The following is a 26,080-nucleotide window of genomic DNA, read 5'->3' on the forward strand; positions in this document are numbered from 1 at the left end:
CAGACCAAGCCCTACGAGGAGAGACTAGAGAAACTGGATCTATTCAGCCTCCGCAAGAGAAGGTTGAGAGGCGACCTTGTGGCTGCCTATAAGTTCATCACGGGGGCACCGAAGGGAATTGGTGAGTATTTATTCACCAAAGCGCCCCCGGGGGTTACAAGAAATAATGGCCACAAGCTAGCAGAGAGCAGATTTAGACTGGACATTAGGAAGAACTTCTTCACAGTTAGAGTGGCCAGGGTCTGGAACGGGCTCCCAAGGGAGGTGGTGCTCTCCCCTACCCTGGGGGTCTTCAAGAGGAGGTTAGATGAGTATCTAGCTGGGGTCATCTAGACCCAGCACTCTTCCCTACTTATGCAGGGGGTCGCCATTATTTCTGTGGGCATATGGGGCTGGCCCTATACCATCTATCCAGCCCATAGATTAGTCCTGCACCACTCTTCTGGCCCCCAGGGCCAAATTAGTTTGACACCCCCCTCACCCTACTGCTTTAGAAGCTAAATGGGTGTTAAGCAATTGGATGGAACATACATCAGTGCTAACCTGATAGGAAGCAGCCAATGTTCACAGTTTTAACACTCATTTCACTTCTAAGTGTTTGCATGGGGATACACTGCCCAGTTTTCCTTTCCTAGAGCAGTCCAGGAGCAATATACTGTGCCCATATTACCACATTAGGTGCCAGAGATCTAGCCTTTTGAATCTTAATATATTGCTGCCAGTATTTCTGCTGACAGCTTTTTCTCTGGCTGTGGGTTGGAAGGTCAGAGTTCAAAATCTGTTTAAAATGCATTCAAGGAAAGATTTACCATGGAGGCGTGACTATCAGGTTAGTCTTTTCATAGTGTTGGGGAATATTGGAGTTTTTTATGGTTTTGACTATGATCCAGCATTGATATTGTAGCTTCAGCAGAGTGCCAAAAACAAGGCTTACAGGATATCAAGTTTTATACCCCCTTATGTAATGTTTATCTGGGTGGGATATGACACACTAAAATTCAATTTATTAAAATTATACTTATGCTGACTCACTGCCAGTGGGGGTGAAACAGCCATCTTCTCTAAGACTCCTGTTTGGATAAACACAGACATGCAAGAAAGACATCCAGCCACAGGCCTCTGCACAGGTCTGGAAATTTGGCATTGAAGGAGCAGTGGCAGCATTAATTGCAGCTCTCCTGCTGTTCAGTTTCTGGACCCTGAAGGCCAGGTGACATGGCCCTATGTAGCAGCCTGCACCAGCACTCAGTGAAGCCAGTACATGGGGTCGCTCTGTGGCCAGATCCAGTACATGGGGATGGGTTGTATGCGGTGTCATACTGGCTTGCAGATAGATCTGGCATGCAGGATTGCATCTGCACTTATTCCACAAGTGGGATCTGGCCTGTGGACCAGTCCCATGGCTCTCATCCATCCCATGTAGCCAGTAGGTGATTCAGTATCTGGCCCTTAGAGAGGCATGGTAACTGGAAGAAGACGATCTGAGTTTATAAAACCAGTGTTAGTATCTTCTCTGGTGTATTACTAATTTAGTGATTTTGAATAGTTTGGGCAGCTTTTGCCTGCTTTTTGGAAAAGGGACATTTATTCTTTAGTGAGTGCATCTACACATGCAATTAACACGTAGCAGTAAACTCCAGTGCAGTTTGCCTGGGTAGAGCACACTGAGCCAGGGTGGAACACATTGAGCTGGGGTGGAGCAGCCCCAGGCTGGCAGGGGGTCCAGGGGGTCAACATGCTGCAGAGGGGCTGGCTGGGGCGCAAGGGTGCTACAATGCAGGGCTAGCCACCAGGCAGCCCCCACATCGTAGCACCCTCATGCCCCAGCCAGCCCCAGTCACAATCTACATGTGCATTTCAGTGCACATACCTACTCCACTGTAGGACAGTACTTGTCCTGGACAGTACTGTCCTACAGTAGAATTAGTTAATTTACTGGACCCTAATACAGGTGCATGTGTAGATGGTGACACTTTACTGTGGAACTAATATGTCAGCTCTACAGTAAATCATAAGTGTAGATGCACCCAGTGTGTGCTAAACATTTCATTTTAAAGCTCATGATACAATATTTTTCAGAGATAAATAAGGGCTTGTTAGTGCACAAAAGATGAATCTCTTTAATCATACCCCTAGTAGAGGTAGAGCAGTACAACCCTACAATGTGGTTTCAGTTATACTTGTATAAAGCTACTTTATACTAGTATAACTTATTCCTTCACGAGAAGTGGATGAGCCATGCCAATGCAAAGCACTTTTGTGTACTAATAATTGAGTTCACACTAGAGGGTATTTACATATAATTAAATCCGTAACCAAGGTCATTATACTGAAACAAAATTTATGTGTAGGCCAGACCGAAGACTAGAGAATCCTCATGTTTTTTTCAGTGAGGAGTACTTGTTTAATAGTATTCACAGACTATGGTTACTGTGCTACTTAGCATCAAAGTCAGTATCTGAGAAGCCCTCCAGTGTAGTGACAAACCACTGTTTTTCATTCTTGAGGAAAGGATCTGTGTTGCTGAGCTAGAGACTTGCTCAACTTTGTTTTTGGATTACATTTTAAAAGATGTGAAGAAAAACTGTTAGATATACACTACCAGTAGCATAGCTTATGTCTACTGCATATAGTATATTATCCAGCACTCAAGTCCTAAATCTGATATGGCAATGTTAAGCCCTTTTTTGCTTTTTAATGAAGTGGTGTTGTAATCAGTAGCATTTTTTCTTATGTATTTGACTGATCAAATCCTGCATTTACCATAAGGGATTCATACTGCTATTGCAGCAAGTGCTTTTGGGAACGTTTTCAGCTAGTAGGCCAGAATGACCAAGCTGAGCTGTAAGGTGAACTGGCACTAGAACCTGGTTACCGCTGCTGCCACCACTGCGTTTCCCCACTTCCTGGCTGCAACACTGGTGAAGCACCCATGTGCAAGATAGGCAAAGCTCTCAGACACAGCATGAGCTAAGCATCCCACTACCCAACCATGTTAGGGGGAAAGCCCTGCAGCTCCAGGTCAGATCCAGACTCTGAGCCATAGGCAGCCAATCCTTGACTACGACTATAAAATTGTGGTCAGTTGATTTAGCAATATTATAGAAGATATTAATAAGCCTCATCCTGAATGGCAATCAGATTCCAAAATGCATAGTTAGCCATATTATTCTGAAGTTCAGCAGAAGGTAGGGCAGGGTGGCTCCTTAGAGACTTACTGATTCAGAGAAGCAAGAGCAGTCCAGCCCATTCCTAACATCTGACAAAGTATGTTGTTGCTTATGAAAGCTCATGCCTCTGAACCAGGTAGTCTCTAAGGTATAAACCTATACTGCTTTCTGCCAGTTTCTAAAATACAATTCTGGTATCTTCTTTTAGTTTTACTCCACTGTATAAAGGATTCATTAGGCATGTTTGATATATCTGCTTTAAATATCATTGCATAATATGTATTTGAAAGTGCTAAGAAAGTGTTGCACTTTGGCTGTGATTTCAAAATCCAATTTTCAGGTCAACCTTTTGGTTAGATCTATTATGAAATATACATGTTCTAGGCAATATTTCAGCTGAGATACGTTAAAGTGGATTTGACTTGTGCCTCAGAAGTTTAGCAATTAACATAAATTTTATCACAGTTCACCAAAGTAGCATTTAGCAGGGACATATTATGTCAGTGTTGATATGTCTTTGTGTGAATATTTCCAAGTTCCTCCATTTATCAGAAGTACATTTCTTGCCTTGTGATTGTTAACAGTTTTTGTCAGTGTAATCAATAAAACTGGCACTGTGAAATGTGATCCTCTTTGGTTTTCAGGCCAGCATTGGGTGGTCTCCTTACATCATCTTATCGGCAGCACCAGGAGTCCTTGGCAGCAGAAAGAGAGAGACGACGTCAAGAGAGAGAAGAGAGGTTACAAAGGATAGAGCGTGAAGAGAGAAACAAATTCAAGTAGGAGACCATAATACTTCCTATTTATTTGTTGTCCTAATATAACACATTTCAATCAATTGAGAAATTAAATTACAGAATATTTTGTGCCTATAAATATATCTTTCCCCTTAGATTTATGTGTTACTGTAAATGTGTTTAAAGATTAATTTATTAAGCAAAGTATTTCTTGGCTAATAAGCTACTGGAATTGCTAGCTATTTGTGTTTCCAGCCAGTTATACTGGCTGGATAGCTGCACAGGCCAGGATTAGCTAGTCAGTCCATTCTCTCTGAAACCCTAATATCTGTAAAGTTTAGGGTGTGAGGAGGGAGATATCTCTCTGTTTTAATTTTTTGAAAAGTAAAATAAGTCACTTTGTGTGAACATATGGTACTACCTGAAATAGTTTACCTCCATCTCTAGCTTATTCAGATTTACATGAAATAGGTACTTCAAAAGTACTGTACAAACAAAATATGAAGTCTGATCCAAGTCCCATTGAAATTGAGGGAAATACTACCATTGATTATAGTAGGCTTTGGATCAGACGCATAAGTTAAAATGTATATAGATCCCTCCTGAGAAGGGATCAGACCATTTCTCAAGTAAATAACACATCCAAATCTGAAACTCAATGTACTTAATAGGGGGTTTTCAGAAATTCTAAAAAGGTTAAATATTTGGGGGTGGGGAGGGGGTTTAAAAATTGTGCATGTTTTCATTGTTCTGTGGTTGATTTAGTCACAACAGAATTTCTTCCCTGTCTCTGGAAATGCTGTATTTTCAGGCTCTGAGAAGTAATTTCACATTCACATTCATAATCAATGGTGAGAGGTAAAGATTTTTTTCAGAAGACAGCTTTTCAGGCTAAAGAGTAAAAAGAATTGTTCTGTCACCATTTTTTTAATCCCTAGAATACACTGGATTTGTTCTGAGATGCAGAACTGTGCATATTGTCATTGTTTTCATAACTACCCATAGTGAAACTGGAAAAGAAGGCACATTCTAAGTGGTTAGAATGAGAAGATAAATTTAGAAGAAAACGAGGGACAAGAAAGGAGTAGGAGTGGAATACCAGAATAGAATCCTTGGTGGCCAAAAGCTGCCCTAGTTGTCCTGAAACAGAAACAATCAAGTTCCAGTTTCAATCTACTTCCAAAATCCCTTGTTCCAGATGGTATCATATTGCTTCAGTGGAGGAGGGAGGGGGTACGGGTGGCTATCACAAGTCTGCCAATAGCCACTTCCAGAAAGGAAACTCCCAGACCCAAAACAGTCACCACAAAGTACTTGACAGCTTTACCTGCTTGAATGAGAGATCTGCCATATCATATCAGAAATGTGTAGTGGTAGTTCTGTCCCAGGGAACCATTGTTAAGGTCAGAAAAATGAGAAATTGGATAAAAAGAATCTGTCCCATTATCATGTGATGCATACCACTGGTCCATTAAGAACACAATTCTATGAGGAGCTGAATGCTTCCATTCCCATTGTATAACGCTTCTGTTTTGCAGAGCTGGGATGCCCACCTCCCCTCTTCCCTAAACTTTGTAGGGCATATTTAAATAAGGGATCCCCAAAGTTATAGACTGAACAGGCAGCAAGGCAGCAACTATGTGTCACTGAACTGTTTGGAAACAAAGCTACCCCAAATGACCAAGGGACGTTTCCATGAGTGTCCTTGCAATCATACCATATTTACTTGAAAGCAAGATGAGTTCCGCCTCCCGCCCCCCCCGCCCCAATCAATATGGTAAAAAAGCCCCTTCTTTTGGATTTTACTACAAAAGGGGGAGAGGGGGGGAGCAGAGGCTGCAGCTAAGATAATGTTTTAGTTAACTAAATAAGATTTTTTTCAGTATGTGCAATACTGGGGTTATTTTACATATTATGTAAGCAGTAGAAGGCAAACCCCATGGACATAGGTGAGGAGCAAAGGATTAGCTAGAAGGAATGGACAGGTTTCTTATATGAATCATATTAATCCAGAATCTTAGCTTTTTCATTGACCTAGTGTCATAGCTGAAAATGTGACTTAAGTGTGACCAGTGAAGTGATAGCAGCTTGAGTTTTCAGAGAGTTAGAAACAAATTTATTAAGCATACATTGCTTCCCTGGGTATTATCTCAGGGTATAGACAAACTTACAAATTGCATCATTATCAAAAGATACTCATATAAGCTGTTTATGATGCAACTGACATCTACATGTTTCTGTAGCGATATCAGTGTAGCGTTGCAACTTCTATCTTCAGCCTCTGCCACACAGTATACTTAAGACATGATTAACTAGTTAATCATGTCTTAAGTTGTAACCTAGCCATACATTAAAGCAATTCATGGTGTCATAAAACAAGGAATAAATCTCAAAGTTATGCCACAAAAATATGTAATAACTTTGTGTCCAGTTCCAATCATGCCATTAATTGAAAGTGTGGCCAAGTACACCCCATGGCTGAGAGCCCAGATCAGCTGATGGGGCTCCCAGCCATGGAAGCTTACTACTCGCCGGTGTAGGGGGAGCCTGGGATCATGACCCTGGACTCTACCTGCACCAGCAATAAGGTGTGCTGGGATCTGGTGGTTGATCCCACAATCACACCTTATGCCATGCATGTGTGGCATGGCAGGAAGTGTGAGTGGGGGGATCACACATCAGATTCCATCGTACCTTTATCTACACATCAGTCATAATCTCAGGGTTAAAGTTCCAGTGATTTAGCTAACTTGTATCACAGTTGAAGCACACAAATATAACCGTTACTTTGGAACAGCTGATGCCCAGTGCAGTTCTTTCCCCACTTTTGAAGTAATTAAAAGGTGCATTTTTCCTTATCCTCAGATGCCAATGATATTATTTTAAATGTCAATGTTGGTGAGGAATTATTTCATCTGCTATGCAGAGGAATAAAAAAAGTAAAGAAATGGAATCAGTAAATGGAAAATTTCTGGCATTGACTATTCTGGTGGTGGGATAGACTAGAAGTAATCTAGTGCCTTTGGTTTTGTCCACTGGATTTGACCAAACATTAAATAGTGTTCTGCAGGAATCAATTTGCCTTGGCAAGGAGGTAGACGGGATGTTCTAATACAACCTCCAACCTCTAGCATTCTGTTCAACTCTGTGAATTAGTCTTGCTGCAAACAGTATAAAGAACATTTCACTAGTGCAAAAATTTGTGGGTATGATATCTCACACAGGGATTACATGATCCAAGCATCAAGGAAAGTTGATCGGACAAAACTAAAAATAAAAAGTTATATGGAGAGCTGAGAGAGAGAGAGGAAAACAAACTGGAGGGGAAAGAATAGCAGTAGTCAAGATATTTGAGAACTTGTATCCAGAACTCAGGGCCAGGAAAAATAATAGTATTCCTGGCATATAATTCTATAATTTGCCTATTTTGGGCTTTTAACCTGAAATTCAAAAATTGCCAGTTTTATTTCTTAGATTCATTGTACCTTACATATTTGGTATGATGTATTATACAATTCAACATATTTTGTGCATATCCGGACCTGCTGTTCAGCACTTGTTTAGAAAGCAGAGGCAAATGTCTTTACTGAAGAGTAATCCTTCAGTATCTTTAATGTGCTTATTTTGAGAGATTTCTCTTTCTCCTACTGTGTATTTACTTTTGGTATCATCTGTATTGTTTGATTACTTCTGCCACTTACTGAAATTTTGTTTCTAGCCGAGATTATTTAGACAAAAGAGAAGAGCTAAGACAAGCAAGAGAAGAGAGGTTTGTACCTGTTGCTTTCCACCTAGTACTGTGTCTTTGACTGTGTGGCTGTTGGCTATTTAAGTACATTTTTAACCAGGCATGCCAGAAGCAATTTTATTAAAAGAAATCTATGAAAAGGAAAATCAAGTCCTGCCATGGATCTAGGAATAAATTGTGCAGAAGCAATACAAGCAGGCATAATACCGATCAATATTTTATTTATTTGAGTGAGAAATAAGACCAAGTATTATATTTACCTGAGAAATTTGTCCAAATTTAGTATGGCCACAAGTCTGTTAAGCCATTATTTCTCAATCAGTGGGTTGCAATTTACTTGCAGGGTCTAAAAAGGAGAGGATTGTGAGGTTGGTTATGAGATGCTGAAAATGTTGATACAGTCTAGAACACTGAAAATCCAAACTAATCCCAACACATTAGAGTTGACTAGTTTCTGTCAATCTCTTGAAGCACACACAAATAAATTAGGAAACTGAGCATAGTGATCACCCTTACATGTTTTTTTAATATTTATTACCACATAGTGTAAGGGATGTTATGAATCTTTTTTACTTTACTTAGAAAACATTGTATCCAGCCAGTAGGATCCTATGCCTGTGAAACCATTCCAAGAACTCAAATAACAGACTTTACCTTTCAGTTGTTCACCTCCATTTTCAATATTTGTTTTTACATGCAAAATATGCAAGTAACTAATCAAACAGCAGCCAAAAAATCTCAGAAGCTAGTTCTTCTGTGTATATCATATGCTGTTACAGACTGTTAGACAAATCACCCATGGTGTCTTCTAAAAACTAAAATTTCATAATAAAAATGTGAAAAATGACCCTTCCACATACCCTTTACTGGCAAATTCTTCTCTGGATACAATCATTTGGTAGACATTTTTTTCCTTCTACCTTATGAGTTGGACCTACCAGCAATTTTATTGTGGCTAAAGTGGCTGATATTAAAATGATTTTGACAGTTCTAAATTTAAATGGAGGTTGATGTTCTTTCCTCTGGTTTTACAGCCAAAAGATTACAGCCAGTTTAAAGCATCTTGTGAAATGAAACATATCTGACCACATAAACACCAAGCACTCATCTTAGCTGAGTAAAACGTTTTGCAGCAATCCCACTGAGCAGCTGGATTTGAAACAAATTAGAATTGAATGCTCCAGCACTTTCAAGTTGTAATGGAACATACTAAAGTGAGCCTGAGTATTATTTTGGAAATGTTCACCAGCAGGACATCATTGCTATTGCAATCTGAGCCAATTTTACTGGTCATTAGTAATGAGTCTTTATGTCCAGGCCTGTTTTGAAATAAAGAGCTACATTCTAAGTTTCTTCTCATAAAGAGAAAAGAAACATCCCTTCTTGACAGTGTGTAAATGTCAGAGAAAACATCTACAGCTAAAACCAAACAATAGCTGTCCATTACACTGGCCTTTTCATTCTCTTCATATAGACTTTTCCATCAGGCAGTATCTGAAAGCAGACTTTTATGTGCTCTTTTGCAAGTTCACTTCAGCTGTTATTTCAAGCAAAAGAAAGTTGCGTGTGGCCAATGTGTTAAACTCCACTTTCAAAATATAATCTGGATATAAATTCTGAAAAAATAAGAAGTTTGAGACATGTTATCTTTACAAAGTTTAGACTTTTTTCTAACACTAATAGTGATTAGAAAAAAGCAGTCAGAGGGAAACCTCTCATTAAAACTAATTATATAGAAGCACCTCTATTAAAATGCCCATTATGTCTACATTTTTTCAAATCTACACTATGCAATGAGGTATCTTTAGCTGAGTACACATATGCAAAAAGGCAATGACAAAAGCACCCTATCGTGCTTTACTTAAACCGCTTTAACTTAGAGCACGTTTAAACCAAACAGACATTCATGATTTGTTGGGGGGCTAGCACTACTTGAGGCTAGCAGATAGGGGGAGCTCTTGCACACTTTCCAGCATGTCCCACAGACCCTCTAGGTTGCCAGAGACTCATGAATGCAACTAAATGGGCAACCTATCCCTGCTTGGCTGCCTGGTGCAGAGGAGTAGTGCTCCCACCTGCTGTTTTCTCAGTGATAGGAACCAGAGAATCACAAAAAAGCAGGCTGGAAGAAACCTCCAGGCTGGGCCAGGGATACCCAGGGAGCAGAATCCAGATGGGGGAGCCCATCTGATGAGCGTCGATGGGGATAGGCTGGGCACTGGCATCTCCCTTTGAACCACGATGACGGCTGGAGTTGTCTGTCCACACTGGATCTGCCATGGATCAGGGGAGGGGAAGAGAGGGATGCAAGGCAGGATTGCTCAGAGCAAGGCGGGACACAGGCACAGATGTGGACACACACACACAAAAACACCCCCTGCCCCCCAAGCCCTGCACCCTGCCCTGGAGCACTATGGCCCCACTTGGGCCAGGCTAGAGACCAATGTACACACACACACACCCCACCAAATGCCAGTGGCAGCAGCTCCACTTCCTGCCCCATTGTGCCATGGCCCCTTTCAGGGCCAGGCACGCGCGTGCACGCGTGCACACACACACACACACACACACACACACACACACACTCACTCAGACATTACATGTACATCCAAGCCCCTCTCCCCAGAGCAATCCTGCTGGAGCATCAGACAGGGCCATGCTGCTTACTGCTGCACCAGGAACTCTGGCAGGGTGGGGTTAGGGGTGGAAAAGGAGCCCATGTGCTGCAGGGGGTGCCTGGCCTGGCCCCCACCAAGACCCAATCTGGGAAACCGGGGGTGGGAGGCACCTGCCAGGGGGGCTTGCAGTGACAGCTGAGGTAGTGGAGCCAGCCTGGTGCTCAGGCAGAGCAGAAGAACTTTGCCTAAGGCGAACACACTGCCTTTCAGTGGGTGCCTAGGATGCCGGTGAATGCAATGTAGCTTAGTACCTGATGGGATGTCAAAAATGTGATCTAACCTAAAGCACTTTAGTCTGATAGCTCGTCGATCAAGGTTACGTTAAAGCATGATCTGCCCTTTTTAAAGTGCTCTATGAACTGTGAATGTCTCTTCTGTTACGGCTGTAGAGCATTTCCTGTGTGCTTATAGCTCAATAGGTGTAATGTCTGGACCTGGCCTCTGTTATTAAAAGCAGTCTCATCCTGGTAGGCTGGAGTTCCATGTAGGCTAATCAGTCCTGCCTCTTATTATGTGCTGTACAATGTAAATATACCCTGTGTGGGATTTACTGTTCACAAAACGTACCAAACTGACAGCCCAACATCTGCTGCCCTTTATCCTGAAAAGACGTCTGGTATCGGATATCTGCAAGATGCTTGGCCTAGAGGAACACAGCATCATGGACAGCAGGCATGCAGCAAACTGGCACTACATGGGGTGACCATACACCCTGTTTTTGCTGTGACAGTCCCATTTTAAACACCTGTCCTAGGTGACCCATTGGTTTGGTCAAATGAATACTTTTGTCCTAAATTGACTAAAGTGCTTTAGGTTAGAGTGCTTTTTGAATATCTGTGCCACATCCCATTGGGCGGTAAGCTAGTAACACTCAGCAGTCAGGTATTTGATAGGGGTTTCTGGTCCTCTGGCATCCCATGACACCCTCCTGTCCCATTCTCCAGTGCATTCAACTGAGACTAGATCTTGGAGAGACCTGACTTGGAGGCAGGTGGGAGAGCGGAGTGTCCTGTTTTGAGATCCAGAATGTATGGTCACCCAAGCACAGAAGGTACCATATATATAAGAAGAAAGTCAAATTCATTCATTATCCTTATTTAAGCCTGGGTCTGTATCAGACTGCTAGTAGAACTACTAATGTTTTAGTGCTGGAGTTACCTGCACCCTAGAAAGTGGATTAAAGCCACCAATTTGCTTAATACTATTCACTTGATAAATGTAAAATGTTCAAAACTTCAGTTTTAGTCATATCCGTTAGGTATTGGTAAAAAGCTTCATCTAGGTCCTAATAGTGCTCCAAGTTCTCCAGTATCCATGTGAGCCCTAAATCTGAATAGTCTTAGTGTTCTGTATATCATTTGACAATATACCAAATTTGTAAGATGCCAGGAGATCTGCTCTTCTAGGTTTATCAGTACTTTTTATGCAATATGTTATGGCAAAAGATAAATTTTGAGAACACATATTTTGACAGTCTGCTGTTTTCCTGGTGAATTTAATTGTGCAGCACAAAGCTACAGAAGCTAAAAAGTTAAAGCAGCTGCAAAAGAGCTGAGGACAATAAAAAATTGGAACTCCCCATGTTATAAAGGGATCAGTCTGGATCTCTGCTATAGCATGCTGTCAAATTGCAGAAAACTCCAGTGCAGCCAGCTGTGCTGTACCTGGTTTAGCTAAGCAATCAATTGAATGTCTCTTTATGAGTCCTAAGTTCCATCTGCTCAATTTGTGAGGGGGGTAGGAGGGAAGCCACGGTCCCTGACTGACTGCAGTTAGAAGGGCTGGTGTTGTTAACCATGTAATGGAAGACCATGATAACGCCTGCAAAGGGCTTTCCCCCTAGTGAAAAAAAATCATCCTTTAGAATTGGCTTCATGCAAGAATTGTAAACAGTTCCTATTTTATAACCATACAAGTATGTAGCTTGTTATATTTTCATCCAAAGTCTGTAGGGGTTCTTTTTCTGCAGAATCTCAGTTCAAAGCCTACTCATACCTCTGGAGGAATAAAAGAAAGCGAGTTTGTTCTTCATTACTGCTGTTTATAATAATAAAAATTGCATAACAAAACACAATGAGCGCTCTTTTATGATACCTTTGCATGCCATATATTTGTTTTTTGTGAATGTGCATGTGTGTGTGTATGGGGTTACTGTATGTACAGAGCATGTCTGCCACATATGGCTGACTTCTTTACCCTTACTGAATTTAATATACACTTCTACACTAATTCAGCCTGTCAGTGAGACAGGATGGGGGAGGAGGCGTGCTCCTTGTTATGAAGTGTTTACAGCAGCGGGTTACTGGAGAATGACCGCATAGTCTTTCAGGGACATAAGCAGTAGTCTTGATTAACCTGTTTAACAGTTCACTTGTGGGTAAGACAAACAGAGTCAAAAGCCTGTTACAGCTGTACTCATGAATTTATTCCTTAGCAAATAATGGTGGATAAAATTAGCAGACATCTGGAAGAGGCACATATTTCAAACTTATTTTGGTCCCAATGTATAAAGCACAGTATGAAGAATATGATTGGTAGCTGGTCTTAATAAACAGTTAGTGAGTTCTGCCTGCCTAAAATGCAAAACAGATGTATCTTTGTTCTTTTAAACTGACTTTGATGAATAAACTATATGTGACGTCAGGTCCAAGCTATTGGATGTCTGAGTCCGGCAGAAAAAATTTTTAGAATAAAAAAAAAGAAAGTTTCCATTGTAGACTCTGAAGAGAACAAAGTGAATTCCAGTGCATTGCTCCTAGAGCAAAGGGAAGCAGGTTCAGAGACTTAGATAGTCTTCAGTCCAAACCTTTATTATTGGCTTTATTTTCAGGGAGATCTGTTTTTGTCTGCTGCACTTGAATCATTTTCCTCTTTCTGAAGCAAGTCTTGGACTTAACTACTTGCATCAGTACTGGGGGCTGAATTTTGGTTTTGGGTTTTGTTTTTTTTAATATTTTGGAAAACCAGAGGGGTGTGAAGAGAAGGGCAGACAAATGCTTCCAATGGGAGGAAAGCAGGACTCTGTAGACAGGATACAGTATCCAAGGACTGTTTAATGATACCATTTGGGGGTTTTGTTCTGTCATGGCAGATTTAACATTTTTTTGGGTCCATATTCTTTGCCTTGGTGCACAGTTCTTTGGCAGGCTGACCCTATAGTCTGTTTCGTGCAGAACCCCTTGTGTCAGGAAGTCAGCTCATTCTCTGCAGGTGTTTCATCCGTAAACAAGCATCAACCACAGGCTTCTCTTTCTTTACGGAAACCCTTTGGAATTTAACTTTCAGATACAAATACTTGGAGAAGTTGGCAGCCGAAGAGTATGAGAAGGAGCTGAAAAGCCGGAGTATAAACCGAGGCAGAAGTGAGCTGTCCTTGAACCTGGGCTCTCCCTCAGCCCCATCCTCTCCCATTCCCAAGTGCACCAGCCCAGCCTCACTAGAATCCCAGGAGGAGCTGAACACCCCTTCTACGTCCCGGGGGACACCTCAGCCCCCTGAAGGTGAGTGCAAAGGAGGATGGATGGAAAGGAGCTAATTTACCCAAGTGTCTCTCTTTCTTCAGCTAGAGCTTTGTTATGCATGCATACGGGACTGAACCCTTTAGAGTTCCACGACTCATTTCCAGGTCCTTACTTGACAGATTTCTCTTTGTCATCTGTCTGCATTTCTCCTTTCTTTCTCAAATACCTCCAAGTATCTCTGAGCTGTTTGTGCTAGGAATATGTGGTTATTAGTTATCACCATTGTTCGTATTAATCTTGCCTGCTTTAACTGAAATGAAATAACTAGAAAATGCTACATACAGAGAATCTTATTTTAGAACCATGTTCCTTGTATATCAGTAGTTACTGAATACTAAAACAACATTACTCCTTCCAGCATATTTTGCTTATGTGGATTCTCTGAAAGAAATACTACAGATGAATGTCAAGATTATAACAACCTTCCAGCATAGCACAGGCTGTCTGGGACAAACAGAAAAGTTACTGAATTTAAGAGGAGGATGCTGTGCCTGATTATTTTTAACGATGACCAAAAAAAAAGTCATTGAATTGTAGCAAAACTACTAGCAGATTTCAGAGATCACAGGCAATTAGTAAAAAGAAAAACACAACCAGTGCCTGTCTGAGTGATTTGCTGTCATATAATTTACTGATGTACAGAGCAGTATTTGATGTGGGTGCACATTGGTCCATCATTTTCAAAATGTACCCCTCTTCCAGCCCTCTGAAAAACCAAACCTTCTTCCTATGTGATGTTGCATTAATGTTGGGAGCCTCAGTGCATGTTGAGGACTTACCACCATCATTTACACTGATTTGATTTCCTGCTTCCAGGCTATTGGTGATTAATGCTTCTATAACTTGTGCTAATTGGTTTTATTGGTTGAAGCAGCTTGAAGCACGCTGCAAGTAGTGCAACTAAGGAAAATGTTATATAAAGGCTGACTTCGGGAGTATTTTCTCTCCTAGTGCTAAATACTTGAGTCAACATTATTTGTGTTTACATACCTTTTTAATTACATTTCCAATGTATTTGTATCTGTGATCCTCTGTGCATCTCAGTAGAATCATTTTAGCTCAGAAAACAGGACTATTTCTCTTTAACATTTCTCTGAAAACTGCAGGGATCTCAATCTTTCAAACCCAGCATAAGTTTTGCAGCAAATAAGCTAGATTTTTCCACTGTCAGGATTTCAGGATTGAGTAGGGAACAAGTATCTTTTTTATGTTAATTGTTTTAACATATTTCACCTGGAAGCATTCTGAAAAATTGCAGCCTAAGATGGAACAGTGTGATACATACAGAGAGTAAATTTAGAACAGGTGCATGGAGGTGCTCTGCGGATATAAAAAGGCTGCCCATAGACAGCAAACAGGTGGATGGGGCATATCAAGCAAAATACCCAACAAAATGAGGAGGTTTACAAGGGCATCATCTGGGCTCCTGGCCCACAGGCAGTGATGGTCCCAGAGCAGGTGGACAGGGCAATACCAGACAAAATCCAGCAGAGGGCTGTCCTCAGAAATCTAGGACAGTGTCAGACTATGGGCCCTGAAATATGTTTGGTTCAGTGGGAATTTTTACCTGAATAAGGACTGCAGTGCAAGGCTTAGAGACAACTAGTGTTCAGAGCAGCAGAAAGTTATCAAGGATTCAGTAAGTGGGGCAAGACAACAAATACCTGACCATTTCCTGACGATGGGGAAGCGAATCAGGCAGGGAGCAGCTCTGAATGGGCAGTAGCTATTTCAATAGCTTTTTGGTCATGTTCTCTAGCATGATGTCATTGGGTTATTGGATCGGGTGCTTCACCATCCTTACACAGTAAGGAAATACTAGCACCATGTTATAGATCAGAAAAATGAGACACTGATTTGCTTAAAGTACGCACACATAAAAAAGCTCAGACTGAGCCAGACGCAGCATCCAGTCCTAACCTGTTGCTTTGAACATGGGATTCCCTTCTTTCCTAAGCAGGGATAAAACTACAAGAAGGAATACTTTTTAATTCTATGGCCTTTAACACAGTTCTTCAGAGCGTCAGAGTTATTCATTTATGTGTAATGTTGTCTTGCAAAATTCTGAACCTGAATTCTCAGGGGGAATACCTCCCATCAGTAATAAAATAATAGCTGGCTCTAAATTTCTTTTCCAACACTTTTGTTGAAATATCCTATGCACATACAATACCGGTTCCAGGCCTGTGAAGCTTAACCCTTTGGTAGCTTAACCCAACAAAAAAATCTTGAAATGCTGCACTGAGTTCTTTTCTAATGTGTAGTTGCTCCCACTGAAGTAATTGGCTCCAGTTAGTTCTACTCTTGACTTCAAAGTTGAACCCATAATCAAGACCATGGGACTCAGTTATTTTTCAGAGCTACTGTTTTCAGTTTTGTTAGTTCAGGATAAAATATTTTCTGTCAGTATCTCAGACTGCTCTTTCCTAATGTCATACCAAAAGGGATTCAGAGGTGTACCCTTCCCTTTGGGAGTACAAACATGCATCTCTGGTGTTTCATACACTGAGCAACATGTGAGTTATGGGCAGTGGGGCAACTTCTAGGCTAATTAGCACACAAGTGAGACTCAAAACTGGGCAAGGGTGGACGTCCCAGAGGCACCAATGCTGTCTAAATATCCACACTAGCAGAAGTGAATTGACATATGAGAAGTTTCTGGACAAGAAGGTATTGGTGAGAAAATCCTGGCCCCAGCAGGGACAGGCAAAGTCCAGCCTGCAAGCCAAATCAGGCCCATGCCAGACTCCATTTCCAAGGGGCCCCTGCCTGCATCACTGAAGCCAATCTCCAGAGACACCAAAGCAGCGATAGGGCTGTAACAGTGCTGCCCCCAGCAGCACTGGCAGGGTGTGTGCCTGGGCATGGAGTTGCTCCAGGACCAGGATCTTGCAGTAGTGATAGCATGATCTGGAGCTGGGACAGAGCTGTGATTCGCTGCCCGCATGCCCTAGGCAGGGGTGTGCAGGCAGCGGATCACAGCTCTGCCCTGCCTCCAGACCACTCTGTCACCGCCACAAGATCCCAGCCCCGGCCCCAGCCGCAGAGCAGCTCCCCACCTAGCCATGTGCCCTGCCAGCACTGCTGGGGCTGGTCTCTATGGAAACCCTGGCCCTGCACTGTCACAGCACTGCTGCTGCTGGGATCTCCATGGAAACCAGCTACAGTGATGTGAGCAGGGACTGCTGGGAAATAGAGTCCAGCCGCTGGCTAGGTCCACCATTTTGTCCACGCCTGGGTTAAAGGAACTCTTGTGTCAGAAGAAAAGGAGGAACTTAAAAAAATAAACAAGAGAAGATGACTTAGGGCAGAGGTGAGAGCAGCTGGCCCCTAGGGCAATCTGCTTTATGTAAACAGTGTTCATCATAAGAAAAATATTCTTCCATTATTTGGATCATAACTAAGGGAGATTTGGAATCTTGCTGACCTTGCAAAAATCAGGGCTCTTTAAGGGAAATCTTACTATGCTCCCACAACTAAAAGGGGAAATGTTTTAAGCAGAGACTCAGGGTCTGCCCAAACATTGGAGCCTGAGTAGGAGTGAGCTTCTGCAGACAGATAATCCATATCCACAGAGACACACGGCTATGGTTCCTCAGCCACAGTCTCCCAGAAAACAGGAGGGAAAGACTGAATCTAGGCGAGCTTATTGAGCTTGTTGCTTTGCCTAGGGATTAGTGACTGATACTTCTATTCTCTTTTGAGCTACAGGACTGGCTTACAACTATAGATAAGGAAGCATGATGGGAGTGGTGAAATGTCATGCTCTGTGGAAGCCTCAGGGTACCGTGAGGAGGACTGGATCTCAAAAGGATGGGTAGAGAGGGATTCCTGCAGCTGACTGTACCCATGCTCTTTACCACAATGGAACCATCTGGGGGCCAGATCAGTCAGTAGGTAGCTGCAGCAGCTTCTTCCATACAAACTTCCCTTTATGAATGGACTAGAGCCATGCACAAATATAGAAGGGGTAGGACCTTATTGAAAAATAACCCATCTGATGAGAAGATCATTGGGTTTGGGACTCAGCTCTCCTGAGCAGGGAATCCTATGGGAAGCCAAACTTGGACTTAAGCTAGAGGTTATTGAATTCTTTGTATCACCACGTCAATTAAAGGCATGAAATGGCTCGTGTGAAACCATTTGATCATTTATATGTCTTCCTGGTGCCTTTCACTTACAATGATGTTGCCTTTCCAGTGCTTAGCTGCTATATAATTTTAACTGGGGTAACTAATGGATATGCCTCAACTCCTATCTGAAGTTTCTCTCTAAAAAAGAATCAGAGTGGGAGTTAGTCTCTGTCCTCTTTTAGTCTTTGAGCTCTCTATGATGTGTGCCAGCAAGATTGTGATGCTAGTTTTTCTAGCATGAAAATTGGTCTAGTAGATGCCAAACTGAAATCAACACTTCACTTCATATAGGCCACTAAACAGTCACCCATTAGGAATGAGTTTCTTTCCACATCACCAGATGTTCTTTCTAATATCAACATGGCTGTTGCATTTATCATGTTGTGCAACTTCAAGTGATTAACGTAGGGTGAGCTCAGTGTTTTGTTTTTACCTATAGCATGTTGACATATTTAATATTTTGAGTTGCATGGGTGTGATTAACGTGAGTTACCTGAATTTTAGTAATCTGATGGGTTTAGTGCAGTGTTTAAATTGTTTTGTAGGTTTGATCATTTGACATTACAGTAACATTAATTGTCCCAAACCCCAGCTATCCAAATTGTTAAGTTAGGCTGCCAACCCCTACATGGTGTGTGGTGTGTGTGAAAGCACTTGTGAGTAAAAGAAAAAACTGTTCTAATGATTGAGAAAAAAAATTAAATAAACTGAATAAAGTGTGTCTATATGTTGTATATATTATATATAAACATGTTCATTTAATATACATTTCATTAGCTGAACAGATTTTATAAATGAGTTTTGGACCATTCCAGCTAGAGACTCATAACACTTTCTCAAATGCCTGAGTATCTAAAGATGCAAACTCAGTTATTTTTACAGGAATACTACATGTCAGCAGAAGGTACCTAATTTGTACTGGAGGCACTTTCCGATCTTTCTTATTCAGCGTATCTAAACTAGTAGTAATGTAGCTATACGTTTTCCAATCTCTAATCCCCTCTTCCTAGAACAAGCTTTTTTAAAATTAATGTTGTGTTGGTTGGGGAGGGGGTGGATTTATGTGTTTTGAGGGACAGCCACAGACCCTCTGTAAGCTTGGTGGTAGGATTGGAATAGGGAAAGTGATCTCTCTGTGGTATGAGACAAGGGACTGGTAATAGATGGGCATGGGAGTGGAAAAATATTTCAAGCCTACATGTGAATGGGCACTGGAGAAGTTGGGAAGCACAGTTGGGATGGGATAGAGGACTAAAGGGAAGCAGGAGTGGGAGGGCTGGGTAGTGTTAAAGTTTTGGGGTGTTGTTTTGGGGTATTGTTGCTTCTCGTATTGTGGTTTGTCTGTCTTTTATTGTAAACTGCCCTGGTGGGGTGGGGTATCTGGATGGGGAGATTTATAAATCCAAATAACATAATAATGATGATGATTGATCAGTGCTCAGCCATATGACACAGGCTTACTTTCTAAAGGACACACCATGTTGCATTCATGTAGTGCTGAATTCTGCACTTGTCATGGTGTACAATAATAGCATGGTTCAAAGATGAAATATGGCTCAAATTGTCTGCCCAATTAATGAGGCTAGGTCATCTCTGTTTAATATATGATGCTGATCCTTCCTTGGGTAATCCAGTAGCTAGGTGACGTTTCGGCCCCAGTGAAGTAGGTAGCAATACACATTCTTTACAAGTCCAAAGTTCTTACAGAATAGTGTGAAATAAGAATACTAAAACATGCTGAAAGGATATTTAATTACACTTTTGGATAACCTTTGTTACGTAGAAAGTTAAAAATAGGCTGAATTAAATGTGCAAGTGTTCAGTCTTAGAAATGGTAACCTGATTTTTGTCTCAGGAGATGAAATATCCATACACCTATGAAAATTTCTTAGATGAATATCTTGCCCCTGACCCTTCTGAGCTTCCACTTTCTCAGGCTGCATCTATTTACGCACCCTTATATTTTCAGGATGTGCTCCTATGAAACACTCTTTTTTCACAAAGATACAGCTCAATTCTTTTCATTTAATTCTCAAAAAAGCAAACAAACTATCATATGCAATAGTATCCAGAGACCACTTCAGACCCTAAAGTGTATAATACAATATTGCAATGAAAGGTAGGCAAAAATAGGAGGAGAAAAAATCTAATAGTACTAGGGTTATTGTAATTCAGCCATCTTGTAGAAGTTTTAATCTAGGGATGATGTGAGGAATATGCAGAACTAATATGCATGCACATTTTCATCACTTTTGCATGACCTTTTCAATTTTTGGAGAGTTATGGGCTGCTTGATGTGAGTATGTATGGATGCTTTCCACTTTCTTCACAGCACACAGAAAATTCTTGCATGTAAAAATCTGCTGGTTTAGCTAAAAACTATAAAGGTGAATGACTGAATTTCACTGTGTCAGTGATAAAGCAAAGAGGAGGAAACCAAGCACACCATCAGCAATGTATGCCATCTGCCAACCAATTAAAAGTTAAATTTATGCCATATGCCAACCAATTGGGAGCTAAATTTATGCCATATGCCAAGCAGTTGGAAACTCAGTTCAGTTTTGATGTGGCTATTCTGAAGTAAATATGCATGCAAACACACATGCTTTCTGTCAGCCATATGTATGACTGCCGTATCCAGACTGTGGCATTTACCGTGCTAATAATACTAATGTATCTTTTTGTTGAAGCATTCCACATCGGGTGAAAAAGAAGTCACTAAAAAATTCCTCCAGAAAGAAAAGGGAACTCAGCTAAGAGGCATAATCTCCAACATATTTTTTTAAAGTTTCTTCTTTGTGGTTCTCAGTGTTATGCCTTCATTGTTTGAACCTAGACTGTGGAACTATTTTCTGATGAGTTGACTCTTTTTATGACTGCAGTAATCTAACTGCTGAAAAATTTTGTGTAAAAATAATGGAGTAGCATCAGATGATAAGCAAACATAAATCAAGCCAAGACTTGCTGAGTCACACTCAAGATTAGTGTCCTCTTCACACAGTGTTCAGCAGTCTCTCGCTCTTAATACTAGACTCACCATGGATAATTAACCAAAAAGTCGTGCTTCATAAGTTTTTCAAATCTCACTTGTTTGGACGGGTGAGTCTTGACAGCCGCGAGAAACTGTTGTTAAGTGTATCTTTTTTCTCCATTGTTCTCTCTACCAGCAAGTGCCAGTGAACTTGAACCAGAACCTGAGCCAGAGACAGAACCAGAACCAGAACAGGAGGCTGAGGCAGAGGCCGAGCAGGGAGCGGAAACATCACAGGAAATAGAGGCTTCAGCAGTGGGACCAGAGAGTGAGGTGGAACAAGGACCAGAGAAAGAGCCAGAAGAAAGTGCAATACTCAGTGAAAAAGAGAGGCAGAATGAGGAAGTGAATGAAAAAGACAACTGCTCTGCATCCAGCATATCCTCAGCAAGCAGCACTTTAGAGAGGGAGGAGAGAGAGGACAAGTTAACCAGTGACAATGAAACTGGTAAAGTGAAGCTTTTTTCAATAACAGAGATTTTCCCACAAAGAAAATGTTGTATCAGCAGCTTTGTGTAGCGCTAATCAGCAGACAATCCCTTTGAGTCCTGTCCTGCTCTCCTTCATGGCTCCAATCCTATCTGCTGTGTGTGTGCAGTATCACTGACTTCAGTTGGGACTTTGGTGTACAGAGTGATAATGCAGTCAAGCCTTGGTAAAATGAATTCTCCTGATCAAGACTATTATCTTCCTTCACAATTACTTTACTAGTTATTTAGAGATCAAAAGAACCACCACTCTGGGGGCTTGGGATGCACTGAATTCAGTTGTTCCATGTGGTGAACGATCATGGAGGAAGCCCCAAAATCATTTGCAACAGGATAAAAAGCTCTACACTTAATATGGGAGTGAGAACTAAAGATGCTCCATTGAGTGCTGCATTTATTTCTTTTCTTTTATCTTCCCTGTGTTGGGCAATTATCAGAAATGCAGAGAGACTACAAAGTTGCTGAAGGTAGAGCTAGATAGTGATGTTCCCAGACATGGATAAGAGCAGCATAAGGAACAAATGCATCATTCCAAAAGGAACATCTCCCTATTAGCCAATAATGCTGCCATTTGCAGCTTCCCCTTGGGAGCTGTAACTTCACATGGCCATCTACCTGTAGTCTTTAACAAAATGACAGGTCTCAGCCCTTTAGAGATTTGGTTTGGGTACAGCTGCTTATTCCTATATGAGTATCTGTAACATAATTGAAATAGATGCTGTAACTTTACTGGCATAGTGCACTGGGATGCATTGCTCTAAATGATTCAGGGATGTTAGTTTTAGCCATGTTGGTCTAAAAACATAGGCAAACAAAACTCTTGTGGTAGAGGTGATATCTTTTATTAGGCCCGCTAAATAGTAGCAAAAATCATTCTTTCTTTGCAAGCTTTCAGGCCCAAATGCCCGTCCCCAGGCAAAGGAGAATTCAAAGACTGTAAAAGCTCTCCCACGTAGAAATGAAACCTCATATTACATAGGGGAGTTAAAAAATGGTAGGGTCCCTGGGTCTAACAGTCCACTTTAAAAAGGTTGCTCTGTGAGTATGCAAAGGAGGCACAAACAATAGGCAGAAGTCAGGATTGTTATCTGATTGTATCCAGTTGCAGGTAGGATGTTGAATTTTGCTTCTATCTAGTTCTGCTTCTGCCTATTGTCTGTGCCTCCTTTGCATACTCACAGAGCAATCTTTTTAAAATGGACTGTTATACCCAGGGGAACCCTACCATCTTTTAACTCCCTTGTGCAAGATTAAGTTTCATTTCTGCCTGGAAGAACTTTTACAATCTTTGAATTCTCCTTTGCCTGAGGATGGGCATTTGGGCCTGAAAACTTGCAAAGAAAGATGTGTTTTTTGCTGCTATTTAGTTGGCCTAATAAAAGATATCAACTCTACCACACATGTTTTGTCTGCCTTGATCTAAATGAAATTTTTTAGATACTAAGCATCCCAAGACTTGGATCTGTATTTTCACTCTTCCCTGATGCAAGAGGAATTGTTTCAAAACATAGGCATCACCTCATGGTGTTAAATTGACAAGTTTCTGCTAATTCATCTTTAAGCCCCATTTTTTTTCCAGAGACATGTTACTTAAATACAACATGTTAATCTGCTTTACTGCTGAAGGCCATCTTCAGTTCTTCTGTAGAGCACAGAACTCTTGGCTTTATGTCAGTGGGAGCATTGCTCAAGGCTAGAACACAACCCTTGAATACCATTGTACTTGTGAAGGAGATAGATAGATACACATGTATGTAAATAATAATAATAATAATCCAGATGATGAACTAAACAGCAAGAGTTCCAGCAATTCCAGCTGAAAATCGTAAATCTGTTTGCAGGGGAATTTAACTGGATTTATTCCCTAGCCCTCAGACCAGTAGCAGTACTTGTTACATGGGACATGATGAAAAGTGGCTTCTGGGTATGAAAGCATTATTAATGCTTCCAGTGATATCGCTTTGTGATCTGTGGAGGGAACAACATAGTGAAAAAATGAGAAAAACTCTCTTTCTCTAATAAGTTAAATCTGTCAGTGCTTTCATTTTAGAATAGATGATGAAAAGCTTTCAGGAGGGTTTTATGCTTTCTTCTGCTCACACCATCTTTTATAGACAAAATTTTGGTAGCTGTCAGTATTACAAATTACTAGGTTAACATTCAGCAAAAATTATGCTGGTTATGAAGCAGGCTGTGCATCTTATCATACTGGGGCATAGTTCAAGTGGGGAGAGAATGGATTATAGTTTTATTCACATAGGGCATATCTACATGAGATGCTACATCGCCGCTGAGACGCTACATCACCCTAGCAGCAAGCTACGGCAGTGTTGCATCGGCGGGCACTAATTGTGATGCCCCCGCTACTGCACAGTATAAACAAGTTTCTGCACAATAGCTCACTGCTAATGCACAATAGGGTCAGAAATGACCCGTGCACCTTTGGGACTGCGCAGTGCTGGTACTGTGCAGTTATTTAGTACTTGCTTTAGCTCCCTGCTCAGATGGAGCAGTAGAGTCCAGCAAGTGACAGAATTTTAGCAAGTACTAAATGACTGCACAGTACCAACTGCGCAGTGGGATGCACGTGTAGATGCACCCACAAAGCATGAATCAGTTATTAGTTCTGACTGCTTCCAACCTGATAAATCTAGACTTCTTGTTCAGACCAAATCTCTCTCTCATACCTGTGCTGATATTTCAGAATCATAATGTAGCTTAATAAAATGGTTACTTTTCAAATCTGATAAGACTTGGCATTATTGTCTTGAAGTGTATAGATGTGTTAGTGTGAAGTATTATTTTGGAGACTTGAAGTACTGATGTTCAGGATTTTTCTCCCAGAGCAAAATAACCCAGGAACAACCAGGGTTAAATCACTCCCAGGAAAGTTTGTCCTGGGAGAACAAATTTCTGTACATGTTCTTGTCTGAGAGAAGCCACAGCATAGTCTTCCAGCATCCCAGAGTGCTTTGCTTTCCCCCTCCTCGACACACAGGAAAACACTGTGCCATTTGCTGGACTCTACTGTTCCAGCTGAGCAGGGAGCAGAACATGCCCCCTTCGCAATCCCACATTGTGCTGCACAAAGATACAGGCTGACTTGGAGCAATCCAGGTCAGCCAATCAGGGCTACTCTATGCACTGCTGCCATCTGTTGCCAGGCGGACTGGGGAGCCTGCCAAGTACACTGAGATGTGTGTCCAAGATCCACACGGCTATGCAACATCAGTACTGCAAGCTCATTTGTCTTCAGGGGCTCAACATTCAAATTTATGTTCAGGCATCTCTGGGTAAGATTTTCAACTGGAAGAACAAACCTGGGAGAATTTTCCCAGATTATTTGAACGTGTGTACACAGCTCAGTTCAACAAGATCTAATTTTAATTTGAGAGATTAGCCTATGTTATGGGTGTAGCTACCAATCTAATCTAGGAAGAAAATTACCAAAGTAGAGGAAAGGGACTTAAAGTTATGGAAAGAAAACTAAGTGAACTGATAAAGACATTAAAATTAATATATCAATTTAAATATCCTGAAACATCAGGTAAGAGGAGAAAAAAATTAAATTCTCATTACAAGAGAAAATGCAACCAGAAGATTAATGTGTGTGCATGTGTGTGAACATTTATACACACACATATATACATACATACACACACACACACACCCTGACTAGCGGAGACAAGCTGGAAGGCAAAAATAAATCATAATGATAAATTTAAAAGCTTGTTTAGAAAAAAAATATGTTGACAAAATGCATAAATAACAAAAGAAGGAGATAAAGAAAGAATCAAACCTAGAAGACATGGGAACCATGAAGACTTATTTCTTAGTCTGTTTTTTAATCACCTCAGTTGATGCTCTTTGGAAAATTCATTTCCAAAGTATGTTTCCAGATTGAATCCCAGTTGATTAAATGATATTAAAATAAGGAAAACTGCATCCTAAAATCTATTTTGCTCATTTAATTTTACATTTCTATGGATAGGTGATGCCTGATGCACTCAATAGTAAATTGTATAAACTAGTAAATTCATCATAGTGTAACTTCATCATAGTGTAAAAATAGCAGGGTTTATATAAACTAAGCATATTACTGCTGCGTGCTGCAAAGTGAGCAGAGGCCACTATTTTTCTAGTTCTGTTGCAGCTTACCTACAGGGTGCTAGTTATAGTTAGGGAGTAATGTGTTCAGAAACACCTGTGACTTTCAATCAGACTGAGGTTCGCAGGCAGCAAAATCATATTTGAAAATGGGAATTAGATTTCTAGGTCACTTAAGTGCTTTGGAAAATTAGGCTCCTAGTGACCTAGAAGGCTCCTTTGGTGATTATAGCCAAAACACCAAGGAGCTGAGCTAAGAGATTAAAGCTGCCCTACTTTAACCAAAGGTGTTGACAATGGAGGGAAGTATGGATGCATATTGATGAAAGTCAGGCTGGAAATACAAATCTTTTTCATGCAAATTTTCCTAAAATAGTTCCTGTGTCCAGTGATGTCACACATACCACAAGAGCAGCTCTGCCCACAATATTTATTTTAATCCTTTTACCTTTGGTCCTAGCACAAAA

General features: G+C 41.1%; 1 protein-coding gene across 15 annotated transcripts in view; it reads left to right on the plus strand.

The window, feature by feature from the left end:
- The window catches only part of FHOD3 (formin homology 2 domain containing 3), a 681,582-nt gene that overhangs the window by 546,463 nt on the left and 109,039 nt on the right, over window positions 1-26,080 (plus strand). For 12 of the 15 annotated variants that reach the window (XM_025210988.1, XM_025210991.1, XM_025210994.1 and 9 more), the window contains 4 exons: window positions 3,815-3,949; window positions 7,626-7,676; window positions 13,619-13,833; window positions 21,155-21,466. In XM_025210988.1, the coding sequence (XP_025066773.1) occupies window positions 3,815-3,949; window positions 7,626-7,676; window positions 13,619-13,833; window positions 21,155-21,466 (713 nt within the window). The remainder of the gene's footprint in view (window positions 1-3,814; window positions 3,950-7,625; window positions 7,677-13,618; window positions 13,834-21,154; window positions 21,467-26,080) is intronic. The other 3 variants (XM_025210992.1, XM_006029525.3, XM_025210999.1) reach the window with 2 other exon arrangements.

This window comes from Alligator sinensis, unplaced genomic scaffold (assembly GCF_000455745.1).
Source record: "Alligator sinensis unplaced genomic scaffold, ASM45574v1 scaffold285_2, whole genome shotgun sequence".
Lineage (NCBI taxonomy): Eukaryota > Metazoa > Chordata > Crocodylia > Alligatoridae > Alligator > Alligator sinensis.